The 26,974-nt window shown below is 38.1% G+C and overlaps 1 protein-coding gene across 1 annotated transcript; it reads left to right on the top strand.

Annotated features, from left to right (window-relative positions):
- The first annotated feature begins 416 nt into the window (after positions 1 to 416).
- On the top strand, positions 417 to 25,646 carry ctdnep1a (CTD nuclear envelope phosphatase 1a). Its single transcript, XM_038284948.1, has 8 exons — positions 417 to 549; positions 13,587 to 13,653; positions 17,873 to 17,991; positions 18,094 to 18,165; positions 18,359 to 18,475; positions 18,574 to 18,685; positions 21,271 to 21,355; positions 24,438 to 25,646. Exons 1-8 carry the CDS (start codon positions 445 to 447, stop codon positions 24,496 to 24,498), a joined length of 738 nt encoding a protein of 245 aa, XP_038140876.1. The 5' UTR covers positions 417 to 444; the 3' UTR covers positions 24,499 to 25,646.
- Positions 25,647 to 26,974: the final 1,328 nt, after the last annotated feature.

The following is a 26,974-nucleotide window of genomic DNA, read 5'->3' as shown; positions in this document are numbered from 1 at the left end:
GAACAGAGTGAAGCCGCGTCCCACCGGTGCATGTCAGCAAGCGGATTCTCGGCTTTTTGGGGCTATTTTTGTCCTCGGTTTCAAGGTGGTCACCCCGTCGAGCTAGCGGTAGCTTCTCGGCTATCAGCTAACGGTGGTTTGCGCTGTGGTTCATACAGAAGCAAGCGACGTGAGGCGGCTTTTTTTCCCCTCTTCCTTCCCAACAACGGCTGTCTGTCTCTGCCATAATGTGCTGCATTTAAAACTAACAGAAAGCCATAAGTTTGAAGAAGAGTTCGGCCTCTTGTTAGTTGGAGCTGAGAGTTTAGACGTTTTTTCTATAGCAGCACGTTAAAAGTCGCGTGTTATTTAGCAGATCAACGTCGCCAAACCGCGGCGTTCTCTAACATCGCTTTGAGACTTGAAGCAGACCTGCTGTTTGGGGGTCTTTGGGTGCCCATCAACATGCTGAAGACCCGGCAGTGTCTACTCGGTATCCGCACTTTCCTCAGTGTCACGTCAAGAATATGGGGCTTCATCATGTACATCCTCAGGAAGCACCTCAGAACGGTGAGCTCTGAAACCTGCGGGTTTCCGTAGTGTTGCTCTGACATATGCACTATTTATTTCCCCTCTCAGATGACACGTTTTAGGTCTTTTTTAATAGTCATTTACACCATTAAGTTGTTAGTTAAGACAGCTTGACGAGTTTATGACCTATGGATGAGAAGGTGTAAACATATTTACAACCTAGGAGTTACATAAGGTGTTACACTGTATGCCAAAGTGCAATAAAACCATTTAACTACGTGCTGACTTTACATTCATTACACACTCTCCAAAGGATGCGATTTTAAAATACATTTTCTTAATTTTTTTTTTTTAATTTTCTTTAAATTTCCCACATGATCATGCCATTTTTCTTCTCAGCTTACTTATAATTTGATGCTGCATGATGACTGCAATATAATAATGGATAAAAGAAAAGGAATAGCTTAAAAGTTAAAGTTCAAAAGTGTGTGTCTTGAGGTAAGATCTATCAGAATTTTGTTAAAGTTGTTTAAAGAAACTTGGAAGAAAGTAAAGTCTAAAGAAAAGCTGAAAATCCTTCATAAATGTATTAAAGGTCTTAGTCTAACAATAAGCTTTTAGTCAATTTTGACTGTAATTAAATCTAAATTGTGATTAGGAGATGAAAATCTGCAGATTGGGAATGTTTATTGCTTATAGGTTGGGGAAAATGCTAAGATCCTTCAATGGGTAACTTCACTTTGATTAGAGCTACTCCTAAAATCCTTAAAGGGAAACTGATTGTATTTTGTTAAAAAGTCAGCCACTCTGCAAAGGATTTTAAAATAAGTTTTCTTTAATCCATACTGGATTTTTACGATCATTTACTGCATGATCATGCCATTTTTCTCTTCAGCTTGGGTATAAATTGATGTTCCATGATGACTGCTTTAAAATAATGAATAAAATAAAAGGAATGGTTGAAAAGTTAAAATTTCAAAATGTGTGTCTTGGGGTAAAATCTCTTAGAATTTTGTTAAAGTTGCTCAAAGAAACTTGGAAGAAAGTAAAGTCTAAAGAAAAGCTGAAAATCCTTTGTAAATGTATTAAAAATGTAAAGTCTAACAATAAGCTTTTAGTCAATTTAGACTGAACTGGTGATTTCAAGATGAAAATCTGCAGATTGGGAATTTTTACTACCTATAGGTTAGGGAAAAACCTAAGATCTATCAATGGGTAACTTCACTTTCATTAGAGCTACTCCTAAAGTCCTTAAAGGGAAACATATTGTATTTTGTTTAAAGCCAGCCATGGTAGGTGCATTTCTGATGCTTGCCCTCTTGTTTTTCTTGCTTCAAAATAAAATGAAAGTTATCTCACTAATAACACCAGCAAGTGTGACTTTATCATTTCCAGTGCTGACATAAACTTTCAATGAAATATTGATAAAAGTAGGTAAAGAAGATATATTATGAGTGCATAGCTCAGTCCTATACTATAAGATAAACTTATAGGTCGACTTACTGATGTTAGTGTTTTTGGTTTCTATCAGCCAATATGTCAATGCGTTCACAGATCACACAAGGCCACATATTTGCTCTCAGTTATTAATGATTGCTTTACTTCATTGGTAAGTTTTTCTTTTTTAGATTTTTTGTTTAAACTGCGACTTGCTTAATATTTGGTATCATCGTGTCCTTTAAACGGGGGGAAAAAAAGGAACACCGAGTGGAGAATCAACGGAAAAGGGATGGTCAGCACATACCGGTTAAACTGACGTCAAAATCTTTATTACTTTATAACCTTAAAAAAACTGCATTGATTAATTTCTTTGATGTCCAACATACAGACTTTTATTTTGAGCTGTTATATTTTGTGTTCTTGTAACACATATGGGAACAATGTGCTGAGTTTTATTTTTCATAAAGTTGAATTTTAATTTAATAAAAGAAGAAATTTACCATATAAATTTCTGCATTAAAGCCTTTAGATCTTTTAGCATTTACACATACATCAATGTGAATACTTTGGGTTAATCCAGTTATTAAATTAAAATGCTCAAATTTTCATTTTGACAAGACAGCCAATCAAAGGGATCATCCAATCTCTACATGGTTTAATTTACTTTATAATATGGTGGATCTCCATTTAGACTTTAAGCAGCTAATCAGATATATTTAAACGATAAGCTCTTATTGCTAAGTTGTTAACTAAATATCTGGGATCTGATGTGGGACACTTTGGCTTTAAGATCAGTTTTTTATAAAAAAAAATCAACATGCTGTAGTTTGACATTGTACGCTAATCATAACATCGACTGGCTGTTTGTTTCTCATCTTATCTCTACGTTTCTGTATCACTGATTGGTTCATCCCACTGAGGTGCAAAGTCAAAATCTCCCTGCACTTCAAAATGTTAGATGTTTTTTAAAGGAAATGCCTCCAATATTATAATACGACAGAAGCCACCTGCTTGGTGAAGTCAGTGTTTTTCCCAGGTGTTGCTAAGTCGTAGGCGGACCTGCATACGCGCTGTAACGTGAGAGGACTTCAACTCGGGCTGCGAGCATATCGAACCAAACAAAGCCTGGAGGTGGGCCCTGTGTGGCGTAATCATCTCGCTGCAGTGCATTGTGAAGCAGTAACACTTGCAGGGTGAGAGTGAGAAGTTCAGTCCATGCTTCAGCTGAACTGCGAGGGATTATGTCAGCACAGAGAGTGCACAGTTCTCCACCTTCTGTTTCCTATCCTTTAAACTCGCACTTCAGCTCTGTTTACAGTCTGTGGTCCAGTCTAAGACTGTCCTTATCTAGCCATACTTAAGATGGACCCTGGGAAATATTAACCTGGATTAATTAAATCCCTTTAGGTATAAACCAGCCTCATTTAAGGACCCTGTTTGTGAAGGTTGGCCTGATCTGAAAATTTGGATCCTTATTGGATTAACATATTGGAGGCCGATCATAATCCCTCTTACATTGGGGCTGTACTGTCAACAAATGAAGAGATGATTGTTGTTTCCCAATCTTTCTCGTATCGCAGTTACATTACATAATTGTTTTTGTTTTTATTAGGGCTGCAGCTAACGATTATTTTGCAAATCGATTAATCTGTCGATATTTTCTTCCGATAAAGAATAGCCAAAGATTCCTTAAAGGATATTTTTTTTATGAACGTAAACCAGGTTAAACTAAAACTTCTCCACTTGAGAAGTTCTAGATAGAGAATATCGACAACAGTAAAACATTTTTTTTTATCTTAAATGCAAAACGTTTATATATTTTTCACTATCTTGTTATAATTGTTGCTTTAAGTGGGTTGCTCCATCAAATAAAGACATGTTTTTGAGTCTCTATACTCCAGTTAACGTTTAATCAATTACTAAATTAGTTGACAATTTTCAATAGTCCATTAATTACAAATAATCCGATTAATTGTTTCAGACCTGTTTATTATTTTGAACCGTGTTTAGATATATTCTATGAAATAAAACAATTTCCTGTGGGCACAACATGATCAATATTTTTAATGTTCTTAAAATGTCTTTTATTCTCATAAAGTAATCATAAACGCGTATCCCTGAGGCAGAGCTAGTCCGAAATATCAGGATGAAAAATTTGTAACTAACAGCTATAAATAAAAATAAGAAATGGCCAAAAAAAAACAAGCTACTGGCATACGTTAAATCGTGAATATAACTGGGGCTGCAGCTAATGATCATTTTGTTAAACCTTTATTCTTGATATTTTTTCGAATGCTAATCTAATAGCCAATGGTTCCTTAAAGAAGGTTTTTGTGCAGTAATCAAACCAGGTGAAACTAAAAGTTTTCCACTTGAGTTCTGGATAGAGCATATTGAGTGACGAAAAAGCTTTTTAATGCAAAATACCCGTGTATCTTTTTTCACTGTTATAATTACAGCTCAGGATAAAGGGCTGGTTATACTCCCGCAGCAGTTTGTTGCAGTCAGCTCGTCGCAGACATTTTTAATTAATGCACCATATTGAATCGTGGTCTGCGCTATGTTATTCCACAACACAAGAGGGACAATCACGAACTAGCTGTGGGTCTAGATACGGCCGAGGCGTTGAAGAAATCGGGGCAAGTTTGTGCGACAACGAAGGGACATGAGGGCGAAAAAGAGCGGGATCCAGGTGGAAAAAAGGTTCCTTCTTCTAGTAGGTCCATCTTCACGAGTCATTTTTCACAATGGCGGTGGTGCAAACAAAAGAAGTTGGTAAGGTACCAAAAAGGAAATATGCATAGTGTAGGATGTCAATTTGACCAATCAGATGCCTCCTGTCTGCGGCACTGTCTGCGGTCACCTAATATTTTGGAGAGTTGTACCAGAGTGTCTGTGGAAGGGATGGAGGCGCATTTGCGTTCACTACGACACACACAGACGACCTGGTCTCTGAGTATGAATCAGGCCTAAGAATGCAGGAAGGCATGTTTTAGAGTCTCTATACTCCAGTTCAGGCCATCTTACAGCTTTGCTACGGCCTGGGACTGTTGTCCGGGGCCCCAGCAAAACTGACTAGATGACACTCCGGACCAGGAGATGAGCTTCTCTTTAGATCTTAATTTCCACAAATCATGACAGAATATTTTAGTACAAAGATTGATGTTTAAAAAGGAATTTTGGGGGAAAAGCTAAGGAGCTGCCAGGGGCCCATCAAGGAAAGTGTGGAAATTTTGAATGGCTACTACTGCAATGCGTTTAGCATATTAATAAACACATTGCTTCTTACCTGCTTTTGAATGGGCATCATTCTTCTGCAACTCCGTCCCTGTACCTGTTCCTGACTAGCCCAGTGTTTATTTTCAATATTTACTCCTAAAATCCCTCACCCCTTTGGTTTCATCTTCCCTTTTTCTCTTTTCTTGTTTTCTGTGCGTCGGACTTCTGAAAACCTGACATTCTTAGTTTGCAGCAAAACAAACTTTAAAAGTTGCACCCCGCCATTGTCCTGGTCAAACCATTATATTTTGGGGTGGGGTTCTAATGACCTCTTATGAAAACATATTACATGTAACTAATGCAGATATATATTTAGTTACTCTAATATTAAATATTTTTATCACATATATTTTCTGAAAAATTAATTCTGCCTTTATTTTTAATGGTGTCAATTCTGGCCCCCCTCTGTCCTGGGGCTGGGACAGTTGACCCGTTTATTCTCCCATGTCAGCGGTTGTGCTCCAGTTAACCATTAATCAATTACTAAATTAGTTTACGATTATTTCAATAATTGATCAGTCATGATGTCGATATAAATGTAGTCTCTTCCCACGTTTCTTTCTCTAAAAATCAAATTTTATTATCCGGTCCCAGATTATCTGTCATCTAACTCACTTAATAGGACATTCTGGATTCTGCAGTAGTTCCTACTATGTAGCCTGAATGTATCTCTAGCTTAAGGAAGCTGCTGCAGTGCTCCAAACAACTTGCTGATCAACTATGAATCAAATATATAATTTCTTTGGCTAATTTCAGACATGTAGTGTGACTATGTTTTTATGTAGAGCAGTTAGCTTATCTATTAAATCTAAGCCAGGCGTTGATATGCCTAAAGGATCATTTAGCTTGTGCTTGTTTTAGTAACTTTGTACTGTCATAAGTGTCATAATAAGTTAATGTGTAATGTTTCAGTTGATGTATGTATGTTAAGAGTTGTCAAAAATAATGGACAATAATAAGACATTTTGCATCAGCCGCCCGCCTGACTAAAACTGGATATTTTTAACTCTTACGGGACGAGTTTGTCCAGGAGAAGGGGAAAAAAAAAATAAAAAAGACATAGCACTCTTATGTTGACAGGGCAAACACTAGTTTTTTTGGAAAGGTTCTTTCCCTGTGGGGCAGATGGACGGGAAAGAAAACTAAATTCTGCAGAGAGCTATATGGTAGATCCAACTCAAGAGGTCTATAAAGGCTCTGTTTCAGCAAAACCTCCTGGATAACATTAGCTAAAGCTATCTATGTATACGTTTCCAACATGCATCGCTTTGCTGTGGTACGATTTATGTTGATCAGCTGATGGCTGCTAAATATTTGGGTTACTTGTCTGGGCTCTAAATGTCACTACAGTCTGGTTCCACCATGACCTGTTTTATGATTATGCTTTCACAACTAAACAGAGAAGTAATTAAGGGGGGGGGCACCTTTATTTTTATTTTTTTGTTGCGTTAATATTTAGTAGCTGATTGAACCTTCACCTGATCAACATTTTCCAGTTTTTATTGATACCAAAGTAGAGCCTTTTATGATATATTCACCAGAAAGACATAGTCATGTAGAGCTGCTGCTATATCTGTTTGCATAAACCAGATCCTCTTTTTGAACTGTGTGAAATAATGGTGTTTATGCATCAGATCTTTTGTCATTTTAATGATTTAGCATTTAAAATAAGGATCCTTTATTTGTGTCTCAGTGCTACCCTGTTGCTCTGAAGAAAATGGATCATAACTGAGATACATTTTTCCATAGAAACACACTGTAATATCATCTACTCTTTCTTTAAACACGAAAGTGACACTTTTTAATATTTTTTTCAATTAATTAGCACTGAAACCTCTCTTACTTAATGGCTTCCCTTAATTAGAAAAGTAAAATTATTGTTATATTGTAATTTTATCTTTTTTTGGCTTGAAACTAGAAAATCAAAAATCTGCCATTCAAAAAAAGAGTTGCCACGGCACCAACATGGATATTAAGTATTTTCCTTTGTATCTGGCTTGAGTTTTAAATAAAAATAAAAAATAGAAATAAAAAACTATGTAAAGAGATTTAAAAATGCTGGAAAGATCAGATCCTGATGATCAGAACATAGCAGGCACAGAAAGCCACGTGAAGCCTGTCTCCATCTTTTCTTAGTGAAATGATCCAGATGCTGGATTAGGGGTGTGGTTGACACATTAACAGACAGTAAACCTACAACAGATGTCAGGAGTCTGGTTTCTTTGTTCTGATCATTTAGTCCCAATTTAAATCTATCCCTCTAATGATTATGGCATCAGTTCAGGATGTCATTAAACTAATCATTTAATCTTGGTGCCAATTAATTCGAGGTGAAAAACATGTTACTTTTAGGCTTTAAAAGAGGTTGGTCTGTATCAGATTCTTTTATCACTATCATAATAAATTTCTAGCCATGGTAACAATTTGATTTATTGTCTAAACAATAGATTAATATAGGCATTAAAAAAAACAAAATGAAAATGTGAATTTATTTTCTAAATATCCTTTCGTTTTTTTTTACCATTTTGGCATTGGCATATTTGAACAAAGGCACTGATTAAATGTGTTTACTACTGCTGGTGATATAAATCACATTAAGTGATCAAAATCACACTTTTTAATATCTGGTGTCTTCAAAGCGCCTATTTTAAATTTGTATGTTTTTCGTCACAGATGTATTTTGGTCGGAGCTGCACAATGGATGATTTTAAAATGTGCTTAATTTAAAGGTTAAGAGTAAATGTTCTAAGCTGGCATCTGAAAGTTGTGGACAGTCTGGCTTTGAACTCCAGTGGGATTTTGTTAAAGTTGCAGGATGATGTAGGTGAGGCTTTTCCCCTCCTGAGCTCACTCTACCCAGTAGCAGCAGCAGGAGGAGGAGGAGGAAGTAAGCTGCCCGCCTCCTCCTCGGTTTTGGTACCAAGCTGCTCAGTCGAAGTCATCCAGCTAGTCTTCTTTTTTGCATGAGCCCTTGTGCTCCGCTGACACCCGCCGACAGCTGAGGGGATAAAAATAGCAGTGTGAAGGAAAAGAGCAGAGCACCCCTGGTGCAGGAGCGGCTCTCTGAAGGTTCCTCACTGGAGCAGAGGGAGGGTAGAGCGTACTCCATCACCGTAATAGTTTTTATTCTGCTGCTTGATCCAGTTATACACTTAATTAACTCTTGCAGCCTAAATGTACATTTTATAATAGAGATGTTTATATTTTATTCTATTTTAAAGTCTTTTTTTTTGGTAATCTCCTTCAAATATGCCTTGAGAAAAACATGAAGCAACAATAAAAATGGCAGCTGTAAGAGACAATGGCTTTGGGATCCTAGAGCAGGCATCCCCAAAGTCGGTCCTCGAGGGAGGCTGTCCTGCAGGTTTTAAAGGTTTCTCTGCTTTAGCACAGCTGATTATGATGATTGCAGTTGAGCAAAAGCCTGTTAATCAACTATCAATGTAAATCAGCTGTGCTGGAGCAGAGAAACATCTAAAACCTGCAGGACAGCGGCCCTCGAGTACTTACTTTGGTGATGCCTGCTCTAGAGCTTCATCGCTTCTACTCGGAGCTGGACTCTGTTCCTAGTCAGGGTCTGTTTTGATTTTAAAACATAAATTTTTTCTTAATGACCTTTACTCTGAATATATCAGAAATATTTATGTGGTAGAATGAGGGGTGGGCATTTATCGTTTTCATTATAAACTTCTAATCATGCAAAAAAAATTTGATATACCATCAAATGATAATTTAGAATTAATGATTGAAAACAAGACAAAAAGGGTGAACTTTCAAAACTTTTGTTAATATTTCTAGTTTTTGTTTCTACCAATGGAATGACACATTTGAAGAAGATAATTAAATGTAGGAAGGAGTCCAAATGACATCTGAGGACCATTCAAAGCTCCTTGGTCATTTAAAGGCCACGTTTTCAAACTGCCCTGCTACGTTTTTCAGGATTAGAGCTGTATATCAGACAGCTGTATTAGTGTGTGCAGCAGAAAACTTGGTTGCAATATTTGGTTGGATTTAATGTTTGAAGTTTAAAGGTATTGTGGAGGAGTTTCACGATTTTTTTAAAAGACCCGCCCTCTCCACTCGTGAGAAAACATGAACAAGCCCATTTCTCCTTATGCACGCTCTGTTTTAAAGATGCTGTTCTAGTAGCTCATATAAACTCTCTGTGCCCTAACCCCTAAATCCCTCAATCCCTATATAGAGTGCGGACTATATAGTGGACCATATAGTGGACTTTAAGCAGTGATCATCTGTCTGATGACAGATGATCACTTTTTGCTCCCCGTTGGTCATGTAAATTCTCCTCCACTGCACGGTGCCTGCGCCATCTGTGTTATTAGCCGCTGCTGTCTGGTAGCAACATCCACTGTGACAGCATGTCCCATAATACCTTGCAAGGAGAGCTCTCCGCTTCACCCAGAAATAAAAGATTCTCTCTATGCCTTTTTAATGTTTTTTTTTTTATTCCCTACTAAAATTTTGTTCGGATTTAATTCTGTTTCGGCAGAAATGGAATGTTTATAATTCTGTGATCTGCATGCTAACTGCTAGTCTGCTTCCATTTTTTGCAGCAACAAACCTACTTTAAGTGTACTACTACCACCTTAAGGGTTGGAGTGAGAAAGTAGTGTCTCACTCTGGTTAAGTGGTGCGGTGATTGTTCGAGACCTTTTCCCTGTGTCTTTCCCCCTGTGTTAGTCTAATTTGCTGTCTGATAACTTTCATAAATCAAGATCTGTTTCATTCATTTTCCAATAAAAGCAAAACACGAGGGTAAAACACATGAAATAGAGCTAACAATTAGGAGTAAAACAATTAATTGAATTAATTGATTATTTAAATAATCAACTAATTTAGCAATCGATTAATCTAAAACATACATTTAGCGGACAGAGCAACTGACTCAGAGCAGTAATTATAATTAGATCAGATTAATCAATTAACAAAATAAATGTTTAATTCCTACTAACACTAGATAATCTATATGTAAGCATTAGTGAAGGTCAACATAGTTCATAACATGCAAAGTGAACCTAAAGCCAAGAGAAACAGAAAAGAAGACATAAAATAAAACCCAAGCAATCCCTCCTCAATCACTGCCAGAAACCATTTTGCATTAATTCAGGTAGATTGTGCTGTCAAAGAGATTGGAAAGGTCCCATAATCCTATTAAATGTAGCTTTTTTTTTATTGTTGAAGCGAGAATCCAATTTTTCTCCAGGACAAGACATGATGTCATCCAGACTGAGCGTAAGTAGGCGCGGAGGCCTTTCTACAACAGAGTGGTTGTAGTATCAGTGCCTAATCAGACTTCCAATACACAACGTTTCAGAAACTGAAATATCTCTTTCCAATATTTGTTAAAAAAGCAAAAGTGGAACATGTAGATGAGGGATGGTTCAGCATGTTTGCATCTCTCATAGTACATGATCCATGGAGAATAATTTCAATTTAAAGATGGGAGCTCTTTAAATTGGATTAGATATTGTCCAGCACATTAAAAAGTAGAGCTTGCACGGCTAAATATGGAGTTACAGAAGTCTTCTAAGACAAGGGCGAGACTAGATCATCTTTACAAGCAGATTTAAGTAGAAAAGAGGAGGCATGCTGCAGATCAAATAGTGTGCTTAAAATAAGCAATATAGGTTTTGGTTTTATTTGTCGGGGTTCAAAGAAAAGGAAAAAAAAAATACTATCAACAATAATCATGTCTCTTGAATACCTTACTTTGGAAATAATAAACAATATAAAGGCTAGGGGTTACTGGAAAAAAAAACTAAAAAAAAAAAATAGGAAAATGGACAAAAATCAAGTGTCTCTTCAATGTGGTTCTTTTTATTGTGTCTATTTTGCAAGCACAATTAACTGTCCAGCCTTAATCTTGTTTAAATGGATTCATTATATCCGGCAGCTCTATCTGGAGTGTAAAATTCTTTTTTTCTTTCTGAAAATCTTTTGCAATGTGTGATATTTTAATTATGCAGAGTTATAATAACTTATTTAATCAAGTATTGCTGCTCTAAAGCCTGATCTATCTTAGCTAGTTCTATTAATTTAAAGAGTTTTATTATTTTCGCTTTCACAAATAAATCTCTGTATGAAAATATCTCAATTCAAAGCTATGTTTAAAATTACAGTTGTTGACTTCTCTGGTAAAGATGTGTTTAAAAACCTGAACATAAAGTCATATTTAATGAGCTAGCACCAGCCATATAGGTAACATCAGCCTGTAATGTTATAACAAAAAATGTTAAATTCTAAAAAATATTTTTGATGCAATATTTGTCAGAATATTATATTCCAAGGGCCATGTATTAACCTTCATTATTCTAACAATATGTATGGTGTGTTGGATGGGCTTAATGCCAGCACTATATGTATATTTATAGGTGCCTAGATCTTTAATTCTCCTAAATAGTGATGGAGACATTGGTGTGAGGATGGGGTGGGAAAACATGGGTTTTAACTGTCTTTTTTTTACTGGATCCAATGTTATTGGCAGCCGTTGCTGTTAATATTCCATGCAGTCTTATTTTGTTCCTGTTTAAAGAAGTTTGGTGTTCTATGTTTCACTTTGAGTCGGTGCCATCCACCTATTCATCCGTTTTCCATCACGCTAATCCAGTGGTGGCTGGTGTTTTCTCCGGGAGGGGCTATAAATTAAAAGTAGACGTATGCCAAAAGCCACTCAAACGATGTATGAATGCAACAAAGAATATTATAAAAACACTTTCTAAAAACAAAACCTAATTTCATGTATAGGTTTACTTTTCATACATAAATGTTGCCTGTCTGAGGCGTTGTGAAGATAAATTTATGTTTTGCATGGTCCAATATTGTGTAACAAACCTAAAAAAAAAATGTACCAGTTCAATAATGGATAAGCTATTAGTCAGCTTTATATTCTTTTAATATATTGAAAACTATTTATTTTTTTGAGAATATAGATATGTTTATTTAAGAGCAACTATGCAAATTGACAAACACCTAGAAAAAGTACAGTATATTATATTATTTTACATGTGAATCCCAGATTGTTTATTCTTTGCCCTTTCTAAAAAGTGCTTTAAATCAATCCTGTTCTGACGTTTGAAAAAGGAGGCAGGGAAAGCAGAATAAAGTGTTAGCCTCGCTACATGCAGTTAGCCAAGCCCTCTTTCTAAACTAGGTCTAAACTGCGCAATTTCTCTCTCTCTCCAATCCGTCTCCCAACTCCCGCAACTCTCGTTATACGCAATACGTCTGCGCTGTGGCGGGAGGTGGTGAGCAAATACACTTCCTGCCACCTCAGAGCGCACCAGAGCTGCCCCCTGAGCTCTCCTATACCTTTGTATTGCAGACCAGCTACTGCGTATCTACAACTTTTAACGAGAGTCAAGGGGCAAAGCAGAAACCAGCCAGGAATCTAACCCAGAACCTTCTTGCTACAAGGCAACAGTGCTACCCACTTGCTGCACTGAAAAAAATTGAAATCTAAATAAGTAATTTTTTTCTTAAAATAAGTATATTTTGTCTTGCAATGAGGAGGTAAGTGAGACACTTTTCCAGTGGAATAAGAAAATTTTCATTTAGAATAAGAATATATAATTGCATTCTCTGATTTCAAGTTCATATTATCTAATTATACTCACCTACTCAAATTAGGAATAACTAACCTTAATGGAAGATTTTTTTTTTACTTAATTCTATATCTTTCTTTTGCAGTGTGTGGAGTTTTTCTTTACTTTATCCTTTTTGATCAGAGGTTAATTCACTTTACAACTGCTGAAATGCAACACAAAATGGACACATTTCCCCAACTATATAACAGCCAATTATGAGTGTTATTATACAAGCATCATCAACAACTGCTGTTTTTGATTTTGTCTGCTTATAATTAAGATTTTATATCATCAATCTCCATGAAAGAAATACACAATCATATACTTGATCATTACCAAGGTAGCAACAGAAACCATATGAGGTGGACTCTCAACTTTGTATTTTTGTTTTGTTTTGTCTTTTGTTTCTAATTCTTGATCAGTGCAACTCTCCGACAATATTGCCCCAAATATAGTATTTCACATCAACATAATCTTGTTTTTCCTGCCCCCCAAAAAAACTCAGGTTAAAGCAAGCTCAGATATTTATAGAGGGGAATATTCAGACTTTTCCCATCCCTGGACAGTAGCATTAATGTGAATATTCACTTATACGTTCTCCTTCTCACTCCACAGATTTCCCGGTAGATATGGGTTTGTGGACTGGTTGAACAAATGTAATGAAGAAAATAAAAGATTGAGATTGACAGATTTTAAAAGCATTGAGCTTGTGTTGATGCATCAGTTACTGACCGTCTCATTTGCCTCCATTTTCAGATAATCCAGTATCAGACGGTGCGATATGACATTTTGCCCCTGTCACCTATATCCAGAAACAGACTCAGTAAGTATACATTTGTTTTCATTCATCTCTCTCTCCCTCTCTCTGCAAAATCATACTGTGATGACGAGGAAGCATGTAGAAAATCACCTCAAAAAAAAAAAAAAAGTTAAAAAAATAAGAAAAACGGATTGCCTCATTTTTTGCATTGTCTCTAGTCTGGATACCACAGAGTGGACTGACAATCAACACAATTCTACCGAGCAAAAGTTAAACCAGTTTGTCAAGAATAAAGTAGTTGTGCTCAAAGACGTTCAGCACTTCCTTGCCTCATACAATGTGATCACCACTTTATTTTAGCCCAGGGTTTAGTCCTGACATCATGCATGCTTTTTCCTCATCAGGAGACTCAAAACAGTGTAGCTTTGTCCTGTAAAGCAGTGTTGTGAGAGTTTACCAAAAGATTATGAATTTATTAAATGAGTGGAACTGGAAGTTATAGTTAATTAATATGTCATTCCAATCAAGGGTAAAACTAATTATCAGTTGAATGATTATAACTGTAATTTGCTTACTGACCAGGTTTTTTTTTGCCTCTTACCTAAAGGGTTGGACTCCTGAATCCGGCTATTAAAAATTCAGTTGTCTTTCACCAATTTAGTAATTTAGACTTTGGCTATCAGCAATGTTATTAATCACCAACCAAATAAAGGTGTCTCTGTTCATTCGGATGCTACTAAAATAGAGTGAATCCAGCCTGAGTGATAAATGGTTCACTGTGTAAAATAAGGACTGTGAGTTAAAATACAATGGCACCTTTATTAGCTACAATCACACTGTAAACACTACTGAAAATAAGTAAATAAAAATAAAAATAAGTAAATAAAAATACAAAAATAAAAGGGAAGAGGGGTTTAAAAGTCTAACGAATGTTCAAAGTTTAAGGCTTAATGCATTTGAAAGTGTCCTTTAGGAATAGCAGCAGATAAAATGTGGATAAACCCTGATGTAAATATGTTCACTGGAGTCAAAACAGTAAAGTTTCAGTTTTATGGTGAAAAATGAATGACTCAGGAGTGCATTAAACAGCAATGAGACTGAAATGGAAATGGGTTAGCTTCACTGTCCCCAGGGTTTGTGGTCTGGTCAGGTCCAACTAAAAAATAAAGGGTTGCTCACGATGTAGCCTCCACAACGTGTTCAGCGTGAGTTAGCTGATGCTACAATGCTAGCCAGTCCACTGCAGCAGTTAGATTCAGAAACACGTGACTTGTTTAGTCTGGCACTGTTTTGGTTGTTTGGAGTGAAGGCCTTCGGCTCGGTTTTCTGCAGTCCAGTCTGTTCGTTCAACAGCACCTGAAAGAGATTTGGATCAATCCGATGCAATAATAAGAGGCGAATTTGCAAAGAGGGTTAATTTTATAAATCAATGTAGCAGAGGCGTCACCCTTTTTAGCTATGGAGGTTAGCTTGTAGCCCGTCTTCAAACAGCAGTACCTCCTCGATGCAGCTCCGTCTCACGTTGTCAAGGGTCTGGCGGCTTCTAACGGCTCCTTCAGCGAACAGCGATTTGGGACCCTGTTGTTTAGCGGTTAGATTCAGGTTAGCAGAGCTGGATTAGCTTTTCTCTGTCTCTCCTGCAGCAGGCTTCAGGGAACACTGCATTCAACTCTGTTTGCAGGAACAATGAAAAAATGAATAAGCTGCGGTCAGCTCCTTTTGAATCACAGGGAAAAGGCAGTCTGACTTGGTCCAGTGAGCGCAGACTTCTCCGGAGTGCTTTGGTTTCTACTTGGTGTAGCCTTCAGCTGGAAGTGCTCAGACTAGCGGCCTGGGGCCACCTGCAAAATAGGATGTTGAACAGGAAGTTACCTGTTTTAAAACCTCTGGCAGAGGGGTGTGTCTTCAGAGGGGAGAAGTTCTGGTTACATCAGCAACACTTGCTACCAACAGTAGATTTGACTTTCAATTCAATTAAATTCATTTATCCACACACATCATCTCAAGGGACTTTAAAGAGACATTTTAACCAGATCACACATTCTAATTGGTTCAAAGTTTTATATCTAAGGAAACTTTGATTAGAAAACCTCTATGCTTTTCAGGCAACATATATGCTGTATTTTCCTCCTGATATGCTTCAGTAAATCATCACTCTTTCGTTTAGTCCTACTAGGCATTTCGGTTTCTGTTGACCTTAGAAAGTGAAAGTGATTCTGTATTCTCAGAGGAAATTATGCTGAAGAGCAAGAATAATTGTATTTACAGGGCTTTAAAATTACAGAGAGAAAACAATTTATTGCCTTTAGGTAAACATGGATAAGATGCTTTATTATTCTTTTATAATGCCACAAATATCCAAACTGTAGTTGACTTTGTGCAGTTGTACCATAAGCACAGGCTAAAAAAGGTCAACCATCTTTTGTGTGAACTACTATCCTCCCAGAACAAGTTTGACCAGTGAAATGACTGCTTACAGGTTTCAGAGCAGCTCTGCATGTTAAAGTGGAGGAAATGGCATGGATACAGGAAGCACTCAGATTAAAAACGACTCCTGATGGCGTAGGTTTGCTCTGAACTTCCCTCATGTCAGTGGAGAGCTCATTCAAGCCGGACATAGAGGACAGATTATGTTTCAGTTGTTTCTGTCTTTAGCTGCAAACTCCTTTTTTTACAGCTGCGTTTCCAGAATTATATCTGCATTAATAGATGGTGATTAAATCTTTAAGTGACCCTGATCTAAAGATGGTTTTTGATACTTTTAAGAGAATATATGAATTTTGGAAAGTTCATCCCTAAAGTCCATTTCATTTAGTGGAGCTCTATAAAGCCCCGCATTATGTTCCCATTTTTTTCCAGTCATTATTGTTTCATATAAGTTTTAAGTAAACAGTCCTTAATGATTAAAGACGTTTCCTGGATTTTTTTTATTTTGTCTTTTTTTTCCAAAAGGTTCTGCAGCTGAAACAAGATGTTTAAATACACAGATAAAAAAACAACAACCTGTTTTTATTTTTCTTCTCTAATTGACTAAGACTAAACATCTCTTCTGTTAGATCAGTTTAGGATAAGAAGAATTACTATTCGCTCAGTGCCAGAATAATACGCTACAATTTATTTACTATCTTTAAATCCAGAGGTTAACATACATTTTGATGGTATTTGGTAGAACTGTCATTTGAAATTACTACACAAATCTTTAAATTACTCCTGGAATTGAGGTCAGTCAGCTTAACAGAGTTTGACCACATAAGGTTTGCAGACCACCTCACACATCACACTCAGCTCTGCACATCAACTTCCTGTAGGCCTGGGATTAAGAGTTTCCTATGGTTGTGCCAAAACATTGACTTTGTTAACCCTAAAGCCACTTTGTAAATGATTTAACGGTGTTCTCTGGGTTAATATCCACGTGGACGTCCGATTGATGCCCAAGCATTACGCTCCCGGCTCATTGCTTGAGGTGCTGCTTTAATATATCTATTTTGTGTGGTGCACCTGTCCCTCTTGTTATAAAGCATCAAAACATGTTGCTGCCATTATTATAATTGGAGCATTTGTATGATTTTAGCCTCCTATTAGTAACCATAACTTCCTGTTTCCCTTGGGTATAAATAAAATGTGACAAAGTAGCTGGTTCTATGTGAAATTTGTTCAAATGAAAGACAAAAAGAAATTAATTAGACCACGGTGGCAAAAAACAAGCAGTCTGAACACATGGCCATTTTTACATTTCCCAATAAATAAGGACAAAAGTTCAGGTTTAAGAACCAGCGTTTATCTTGTTAACTATACCGTTGTTGTGTACCAATTTTTCAGTGAAAGATAAATATACAGCAGTAAAGGAGGAATTTATTTAGAGGTTTCTTTTTAATACATCTTGCCACAGGTCCAATTTGTCCGGAGGAAGCAGCATAGAAAATAAAGAGACTTCAAGTTCACTCTGCATGCTAGATATGTCTGAATGAGAGACACAATAAAAAGTTTTATTTACCCATTTTATTTCTGAAAAGATTTCTCACGGTTACAGATCTATTATTTGATTATCAATAGCAGAATGAATAAAAAAGAGAAATAATCAGCACCATAATATAATTAGTAAAACATGCAGATTTTTTTTTTTTTTTTGTTTAACTCGGCCTTGTATGGTATTTTTTATTTTTGTTGTTTATTTTTCAAGGAAAGGAAAGCATGACCAGCTACAATCATCTCTCATGAAGTCTTACACCAAGACTAAAATGTTTAAATCTGTTAAATCTGGATCCTCCTTCTTCTGTTCTAGATGCAGTAAAGAGGAAGATTCTGGTTCTGGATCTGGATGAGACGCTGATCCATTCTCACCACGACGGGGTCCTGAGGCCCACAGTTAGACCGGGCACGCCGCCAGACTTTATCCTCAAAGTAATGGCCGACAGTCAAAAAAAAAGAAAAAAAGAAAACGACTGAATCTGAATCCTGTTTCTGTCCTAGTTAACTGGTCTGTGTGTTTGCTCCTCCATGCAGGTCGTCATAGACAAGCATCCGGTCAGATTCTTTGTACATAAAAGGCCGCACGTCGACTTCTTTTTAGAAGTGGTGAGTGTCCGCCAGTTTAATTGTATCTTTAGAGATAAAAAGCCACAATAATCCCTGCTATGTTAAACTTTGTTTGTTCTCATCTGATCTGCTGCCTGATGTCATAAGCTAATATTTATTTTGTTTATACTGCACATCCCTGACGACTCTAACTTGCCTGCTGTTGTGTGCTCTAAACGCTCTGTGTACACAGGTGAGCCAGTGGTATGAGCTGGTGGTTTTCACAGCCAGCATGGAGATCTATGGCTCAGCTGTTGCAGACAAGCTGGATAACAATAGGAACATCCTGAAACGCAGATACTACAGACAGGTATTGCTCAGTGCTATATGTATTCATCTTAAATGTGTGATAAATCAAAAACTGGTGACTCTTCACTGTTCTATTTCTTTGTTTTTTTCCTCTCCCAGCACTGTACATTGGATCTAGGTAGTTATATTAAAGACCTGTCTGTAGTACATGATGACCTGTCCAGTATTGTTATCCTGGATAACTCGCCTGGTGCTTATCGAAGTCATCCAGGTAAGGCTTACTTTGAATTGATCAGCAATTATCATAAATTAAATGTTGTAAGAAAATTCATAAAATGTAGATTAGAATCATGAAAATTGACCATAATCACAGAAGTTCCCTCAGGCAGTAGTTCTCATAGTTCTGACGTTAATATCAAAGAAGGTGTGACAATGTGATCCTAATACTACAAACCGGATTCCAAAAAAGTTGGGACACTAAACAAATTGTGAATAAAAACTGAATGCAATGATGTGGAGGTTTCAAAAACAAATATTTTATTCAGAATAGAACACAAATCGCAGATCAAAAGTTTAAACTGAGAGAATGTATCATTTAAAGGGAAAAATATGTTATTTCCAAATTTCATGGCATCAACAAATTCCAAAAAAGTTGGGACAAGGCCATTTTTACCACTGTGTGGCATTCCCCCTTCTAACAACACTCAACAGACGTCTGAGGACAGAGGAGACCAGTTTCTCAAGTTTAGAAATAAGAACGCTCTCCCATTCATGTCTAATACAGGCCTCTAACTGTTCAATCGTCTTGGGCCTTCTTCGTTGCACCTCTTTATGATGCGCCAAATGTTCTCTATAGGTGAAAGATCTGGACTGCAGGCTGGCCGGATCCTTCTCCTACGTAGCCATGATGTTGTGATTGCTGCAGAATGTGGTCTGGCATTATCTTGTTGAAAAATGCAGGGTCTTCCCTGAAACAGATGACGTCTAGATGGAAGCATATGTTGTTCTAGAACTTGAACATAGGTCTCTGCATTTATGGTGCCTTTCCATACATGCATGCTGCCCATGCCACAAGCACTCATGCAACCCCATACCATCAGTGATGCAGGTTTCTCAACGGAGCATTGATAACAGCTTGGGTTATCCTTGTCCTCTCTGGTCCGGATGACATGGCGTCCCAGTGTTCCATAAAGAACTTCAAATCGTGACTCATCTGACCACAGAACAGTCTTCCATTTTGCCTCACTCCATTTTAAATGATCCCTGGCCCAGTGCAAACAGCTGAGCTTGTGGAGCTTGCTTAGAAATGGCTTCCTCTTTGCACTGTAGAGTTTCAGCTGGCAACGGCGGAAGGCACGGCAGATTGTGTTCACTGACAATGCTTTCTGGAAGTATTCCTGAGCCCATTCTGTTATTTCTTTGACAGTAGCATTCCCGTTTGAGGTGCAGTGACGTTTAAGGGCCCGGAGATCACAAGCATCCAGTGAAGTTTTGTGGCCTTGTCCCTTATGCACAGCGATTGGTCCAGATTCTCTGAATCTTTTGATGATGATATGCACGGTTGATGATGATAACTTAAAAGTCTTTGCTGTTTTACGCTGGGCAACACCATTCTGGTATTGCTGCACTATCTTTCTGCGCAACAATGGTGGAATACGTGATCCTTTTACCATTTTGGCTTCAGAGAGACACTGACACTCTGAGAGGCTCTTTTTATTCCCAATCCTGTTGTCAATTGGCCTAATTAGTGTTAGTTGGTCTTCCAGCTGTTCATTATATGCTTAATATCCTTTTCCCAGCCACTTATTGCTACGTGTCCCAACTTTTTTGGGATCTGTAGACACTGTGAAATTTTGCATCAACATATTTTTCCTTTAAAATGTTTCATTTATTCAGATTAAACTTTTGAGCTGTCATCTATGTTCTATTACGAATAAAATATAGACATTTGCCATCTTCACATCATTGCATTCAGTTCTTATTCACAATTTGTTTAGTGTCCCAACTTTTTTGGAGTCTGGTTTGTATTATTATTATTTTTTTAAATAAACACCAGTTCTCTAAGGAAGGGGACTTTATGGCAATCTGCATGTGTACCATGTTTGCTTATGTTGCAAATTATGTATCATATTATGTAAATTTTGTAAGAACAATTTAAAAAGCTTAAACCTAAAAATTGCTTCAATATGATTTTATCTTGTGTAAGAATTAAACTCTTATAATAACACTACAGAACTCTTATAATAAAGCTACAGAAAAAAAATAAATAAATACATATATGTATGTGTGTGTATAAGATAAATAGTGAATAGTCCATCTCTAAGAGCACTAAATATAAAGAGAAGCAATGCACTGGATTACCTGAAATTAAGTTAATTTAACAAAAGCCATGTCTGGCAGGAGGAAATGATGAGAGGAATGGAAGAGGAAGCTATTTTCATCCTTTTCATTGTGTTTGAAGCGTTTCTTCTCTCTCTTGCTACCTTTCCACTGGTTATGTATTATACTTTTTTTCCCCCCATGGGAATATTGTACCAGCTTTTAACATAAATGGACATTGAATCTGTAATTGACCTAAAATATATAAACAGTTAATCAAATCAAAGTATGTTTTCAATATGTAACAAGACAGCAAATCAGGGCATGGTTATTTTTCTCTTTGCCTCTAAGCATAGATAAAAATTAAACATTTCAGATGGGAAGATTTTTTTTTAATGCATAATGAGCTACATGTTCATTTGATTGCATAACTGTGTCTAACCACGATCTCAGTGGTAAGCCTGAGCTGTAAAAATTATTATTCTAGACATTTTCCCTCCCTCTGTTGGGTCTGACTGGCTGTTTTCTGCCCTACAGACAATGCAATACCAATCAAGTCCTGGTTCAGCGACCCTAGTGACACAGCACTTCTAAACTTGCTGCCTATGCTGGATGCACTAAGGTAATAGACACTTTGAACTTGTTAATGACTTTGCATACAATCCTATTTTAGTCCATGTCTTTGTTAATGGCTGACAGAGTTAGGTTAAAAAATGCCTTTAACTTTTTTCTTTGTTACGTTACAAGCACAAACTACTTGATTGAGTGCAGGATTATGACAACAAAGGACTTTTATACCGTATTTTCACGACCATAAGGCGCACCGTACTAAAAGGCGCACTCTCAGTTATGTGTCCCATTTCTGTATTTAACACACACATAAGGCGCACCGGACTATAGGGCGCATTTTTTATATACAGGTACATGTCCTCTACTACCTTTAAATAGCTCTACTGCGTATTTAAAAATACAGCGGGGGCAAAACTGAGTATGACTGTGCTTTATTCATGTATTTATTACAAAGTATTAATCAAACCTGCGAGCTGGCCATGAGACAGGCACATCGCAGATGACAGTGCGCTGTGATTACTCCTAAATTAACTTAAAATCCTAAAACCTGCCGACGGAATATGTTCGCTTTTATTGCCGGTATCCTGGTGCCTGCAGTTAAAATTATTTAGATGAAAAACACCTGCCAGCAGCTGCGGTGAGGCTGCTGTTGAATGGATTCCTACTGTCGGTGCACCGCTGGTATGTGGGGGTCTGAGTGCCTCCGACAGAAATAGATAATCTGGATGAACTGACTGCAATTATGAAGTTTTCAGGTGGACTTTCTCACTTAAAAACATATTAAAACTACTTTATTCCCACTGATCACAGCAAATATAGCTGCAAGATTTAGATTATTTAGATGAAAAAACACCTGCCAGCCACCGCGGTGAAGAGGAGGAGACCCGCCCAGAGGCTGCTGTTGAATTAAGCTTTCAGGTAGAAAAATAAAGCGGGAGCAAAACTGAGTATGACTGTGCTTTATTCATGTATTTATTACAAAGTATTAATCAAACCCATCAAAGTCATCATCCTCTGTTTCTGAATTAAACAGCTGCGCTAAATCAGACATGCCAATTTCCCCTTCTGCGCTGTCAGAGTTACTTTCCGTGCAGCGCAGCTCCTCAGAAATAATGCCGGCTTTTGCGAAAGCTTGAACAACAGAGCCAGCAGACACGTTAGTCCATCTACAATCCATCCGCAAACGGTGGCGTAACTTGCCCGGCGCTGCCTTCCACTTATCCTGAAACTGTGGTCTCTGTCGGCCATCCATCGCTCCCACGCCGCTCGCAGCCTTACTTTGAACGGCCGCTTCACACCGATGTCGAGCGGTTGAAGTTACTTTGTCAGACCCCCGGGATAACGGCGAGCACAGCGTTCATTTGATTCACCTTTTTTTTCACATCGGCTGTGAGATGGGCAGGCAGCGATGGTGATGCGTGGAAAAAAGCACCTGGTCTCCTCACATACACCTGCCTTTCATCATCTCCTCATTCATCCAGCCTTTTTCATTTGCGTTCATATGTCATCAGAGCGCTGTGTCTGTCTCGCTGTCAGCTCCCAGATTAGCTTCTCTGATTGGTTGATGCGGCGCGTCCAGCAGCAAAACTTCAATTTTTCCATCTCGAGCAGCAGCAGCGCGTTGGCGGTGCGTCAGATGATTAAACGCTCCTGAGGCGCTGCGGCTGCAGCTCAAAACGCGCTGCAGGACCTTTTGCTGCGCCTATACGCGCGTCAACCATTGACTTTGCATGTAAACTCGCTGCTTCTGCTGCACCTGCTGGATCTGGTTCACACCGATGTCGAGCGGTTGAACAGCGAGCACAGCGTTAATTTGTTTCCCCATGTTTTTCACATCAGCTGTGAGATGGGCACGCATGGAGTTACATATTAACAGCGATGGTGATGAGTGGAAAAAAAAACACCTGGTCTCCTTACATTCAGCCACTCTTTCATCATCTCCTCAATGAGGTGGTCTCAAAAGTCGCAGTTACAACACACATAAGGCGCACCGCACCATAGGGCGCACCGCACATTTTGAGGGAAAAAAAAGACGTTTAAGTGCGCCTTATAGTCGTGAAAATACTGTACTTTAAATAAAATGTGCAATAATTCTTACTGCAGTACAAGGAGTCCCGAGTTTTGAGTAACTTGATGAAAGAATAAATATGTGTTTATTAAAGGCCTCAGTAGATTTGTTAGTGTTGGTGTCCTGCAGCTTTTAGATGTAAATATGCTACGGCATACAAGAATCGCATTAATAGGTCCTTAGCAGAACTCTGGGGAATCTGACTGCATTAGGAGGTTATTGAGCCATGATTTAAGTGTGTCAGAAATGTGCATATCTTAAACTGAAGTTTGCTGATGAAGATTCTCAGTCATCCAGGTCATAGTCATTCTGTAAAAGTTTAAAAAACAATCCACTGGACTTGTTATCCAAGATTTGAAGACATTTCGCTACCTCTCCAGCTTCCTGTAGGGGAACCGAAACGTCTTCAAATCTAGGAAACCAAGTCCAGTGGATTGTTATTTAAACTTTTTACGGAATATACTGAAGTTTGTTACACCTGATTGGATGGAAGCCATAAGATTGATATTTGAAACATTACAATGAGCCAAAACAATTGGATGATGAGGACCAAGGTTGAAACCTTGAATCCAAGGTTTGGTGATAGAATAGCCCATTCAAATTTTGATTTCAGTGTTTGTGTCCTCTCAGCTGTTCCCTTATTCAGGGGTCACCACAGCGAGTTTCTTCTTGGCACTACTGGGATTCAAACTCTGGTTCCCCTACTTTCAATTCAGTGATTTAAACCATATGGACTCCGAATGTCCAGCTCTAAATTCAATTAAGAATATATGAGAATACAAAAGGAATCCCTTTTGTCCCTCCTGACTGTTTGCAAATGGTACTGGACAAAAACTTAAGTCCCTAGATGTACCAAGCTGCTAGCGACATACCTAAAGAGATGTGCAGGTGTAATTACCAAGAAAGGTTGTTTTATAAAGTAACGACTCTGTGCAGCTGACCATAAATGGACGAATCCTTAGAACGTCTCCAAAATGTCGAGGAGGACTAAATCCTTTGGCAAACCTGTATGAATGCAGTTTTTGTATAGTTTACTTTAAGACTTCTTTAAATGTGCCTGTTGCAGGTTCACCGCTGACGTTCGATCCGTCCTCAGTCGAAACCTCCACCAGCACCGACTCTGGTGATCGGCTACATGAAGAGACGTGGGGCTGTTTCAGCAACGTCCTTCTCTCTGCCGGCCTCCATCCTGCCCTCCTTTCCCACTCAGACGACCCACCAGCCCTCTTAGATGTATACTGAGGACCAGGGGTGGTGGGGTGTGCGTCTAACCTGGGATGAACAGCACGGGATCATCAGAACCTAAAAACTACTGGGGAGGGAGAGGGAGTCGGCTGTTTTTTGTTTTGTTTTTTTGTGTCCTCCTTAAATCTTGATTTTTTTTTTTTTTTTTCTAAAACAAAAAACAGAGCCTCTCTGCCTTATAGCTCCTGATGCTGACTGTATGAGTACGGAGAGGAGCTTGTGTATGTGTGCTGGAGCTGGTTAGTCCTTTTTAAACTTTTTTCTGGGAAGACATGGGGGGCCTAAAGAAGCGGATCGGCGAAGCAACAAAGACAATTCGACATCATTATCTCTGCCTCCTCCATTATCATCATAACTTCAACATCCACCTCATCTTACCTTCACGGAGCAAATCAAGGGGGTAGCATAGAAAACGAAATGGGTTTGATTCATTTATAACTGAGGTACTATTTCCTTCTGCCCAATAAGAATGGATTTATTAAAAAAATAATTTGCTGGAGTTTTCTTTAAATAATACATCCACTGGCCTATTTTTCTGAACGGGTATTTTTTCCCTCCCATTCCGTTGGGATCTTCACTTTTTGCCCCACAGCTCCTCATGGGACTCTGTGACATGAGACTGAAACATTGTGATAAGAGCAGATGGCTTGTTAATGATATGTGGACTGCAGTATTGCTTTTCCATATCTGATTGTTTTCAGCCGCCATTATATATGATAAGAATTAATTCTCCATAGAAGATGTTTTGCTTTCTCATTTAATGCCATCCTGATTTTTGCCTAATAGAAAATTGCACTTAACCCTCCAACTTTTTTTTTTTTTTTGTTGCAGGTTTTGTTTTTATTTTCTGTTTTACAGCCTTCCATGTTCTGTTTCCACCTTGGGTTGTATGGGTTCAGCTGTAAGACCCTCTTATCTTAAAAATGCCTTCTGAACAATGTCAGTTTCGTCAAAGCTCACAGCGGCTTCTGATTGGCTCTGTCTCCATGTCCATGTTACTAATAAAACACTTGTCAGTATCGAACAGCTACCTACGCAGCTTTGTTCCTTTTCACTATAATACAACCTTATAGTTCTATAGTTATTTTTAAAGTAAATTCTTCCACTGGCTGGATTTCAGTTGGATGATCTGCTGACACCATGTGTTCTAAACGGGAACTACACCTTTTATTCCATACGTAAGGATGGATGCTTAAAGGAATAGTACACCCAAAACATGATTAGCCTTCATTTTCTACTCACCCCAATGCTGAACAACACTCTGGAGTACTTTTTTGATATCTCAAATGCATCTGGAGATCTGGGAGGCTTCTTGCTGTCTGCTGACATTCAAATAATGGAGGTCCATGGCGCCCGAGGCAGAAAGGTCCATAAAAGTCCACAAAAAACGTGTCAATATTCCTCCATACTGCTCGTCCAATGTATTCCAAGTGTCCTGAGTGGGTAGCATCCATAATTTACTCGAAACGAAGTCATTTAGAATGTTTTTAGAGCATAAACAGTAGTGTATAGGATTTCCTAAAAGCACGTTCACGAGTCTACGGAAACCGCGGCAGACCAAACCAGATGAAAGTGCGCATTCAGCGTCTGCTCTGCCAATAATGCAAGCGTAGAAGAAGAAATGTGCTGTTTACCTGTGCAAAGAAAGAAACAACGAAAGAAAAATGTCTGAGGACTTCAGTGTTGAGGAAGAGCATGAGTTCTTCGCCGAGCTGAATGCGCACTTTCATCTGGTTTGGTCTGCCGCGGTTTCCGTAGACTCGTGAACGTGCTTTTAGGAAATCCTATACACTACTGTTTATGCTCTAAAAACATTCTAAATGACTTCGTTTCGAGTAAATTATGGATGCTACCCACTCAGGACACTTGGAATACATTGGACGAGCAGTATGGAGGAATATTGACACGTTTTTTGTGGACTTTTATGGACCTTTCTGCCTCGGGCGCGATAGACCTCCCATTATTTGAATGTCAGCAGACAGCAAGAAGCCTCCCAGATCTCCAGATGCATTTGAGATATCAAAAAAGTACTCCAGAGTGTTGTTCAGCATGGGGGTGAGTAGAAAATGAAGGCTAATCATGTTTTGGGTGTACTATTCCTTTAAGGTAGATACTACTTCTCTGTTTTTTGTTCTGCAGGTACAACCCGATAACAAAAATCTGATTATTTGTATACCAGAGTTTTAAATGCATGCTCCCATCAGTCATTGTTTCTGTATTTTGAAACAAAGCGGTGTTCGGTTATACTCAGTTTATTCATGTAGCACTTCACAACACCAGTATCTGAGGGTACTTTACAAATAAAGTTCAATCAAACACAGGTTAGTTAAGTCTTCTGCCCAAGTAAACCAAGCTGAC

This window comes from Cyprinodon tularosa, unplaced genomic scaffold (genome assembly GCF_016077235.1).
Source record: "Cyprinodon tularosa strain WSP-4 unplaced genomic scaffold, ASM1607723v1 ctg204, whole genome shotgun sequence".
NCBI classification, from domain to species: Eukaryota; Metazoa; Chordata; class Actinopteri; order Cyprinodontiformes; family Cyprinodontidae; genus Cyprinodon; species Cyprinodon tularosa.
Note: the sequence above shows the minus strand (reverse complement) of the source record. Positions and strands in the feature narration are given on the sequence as shown.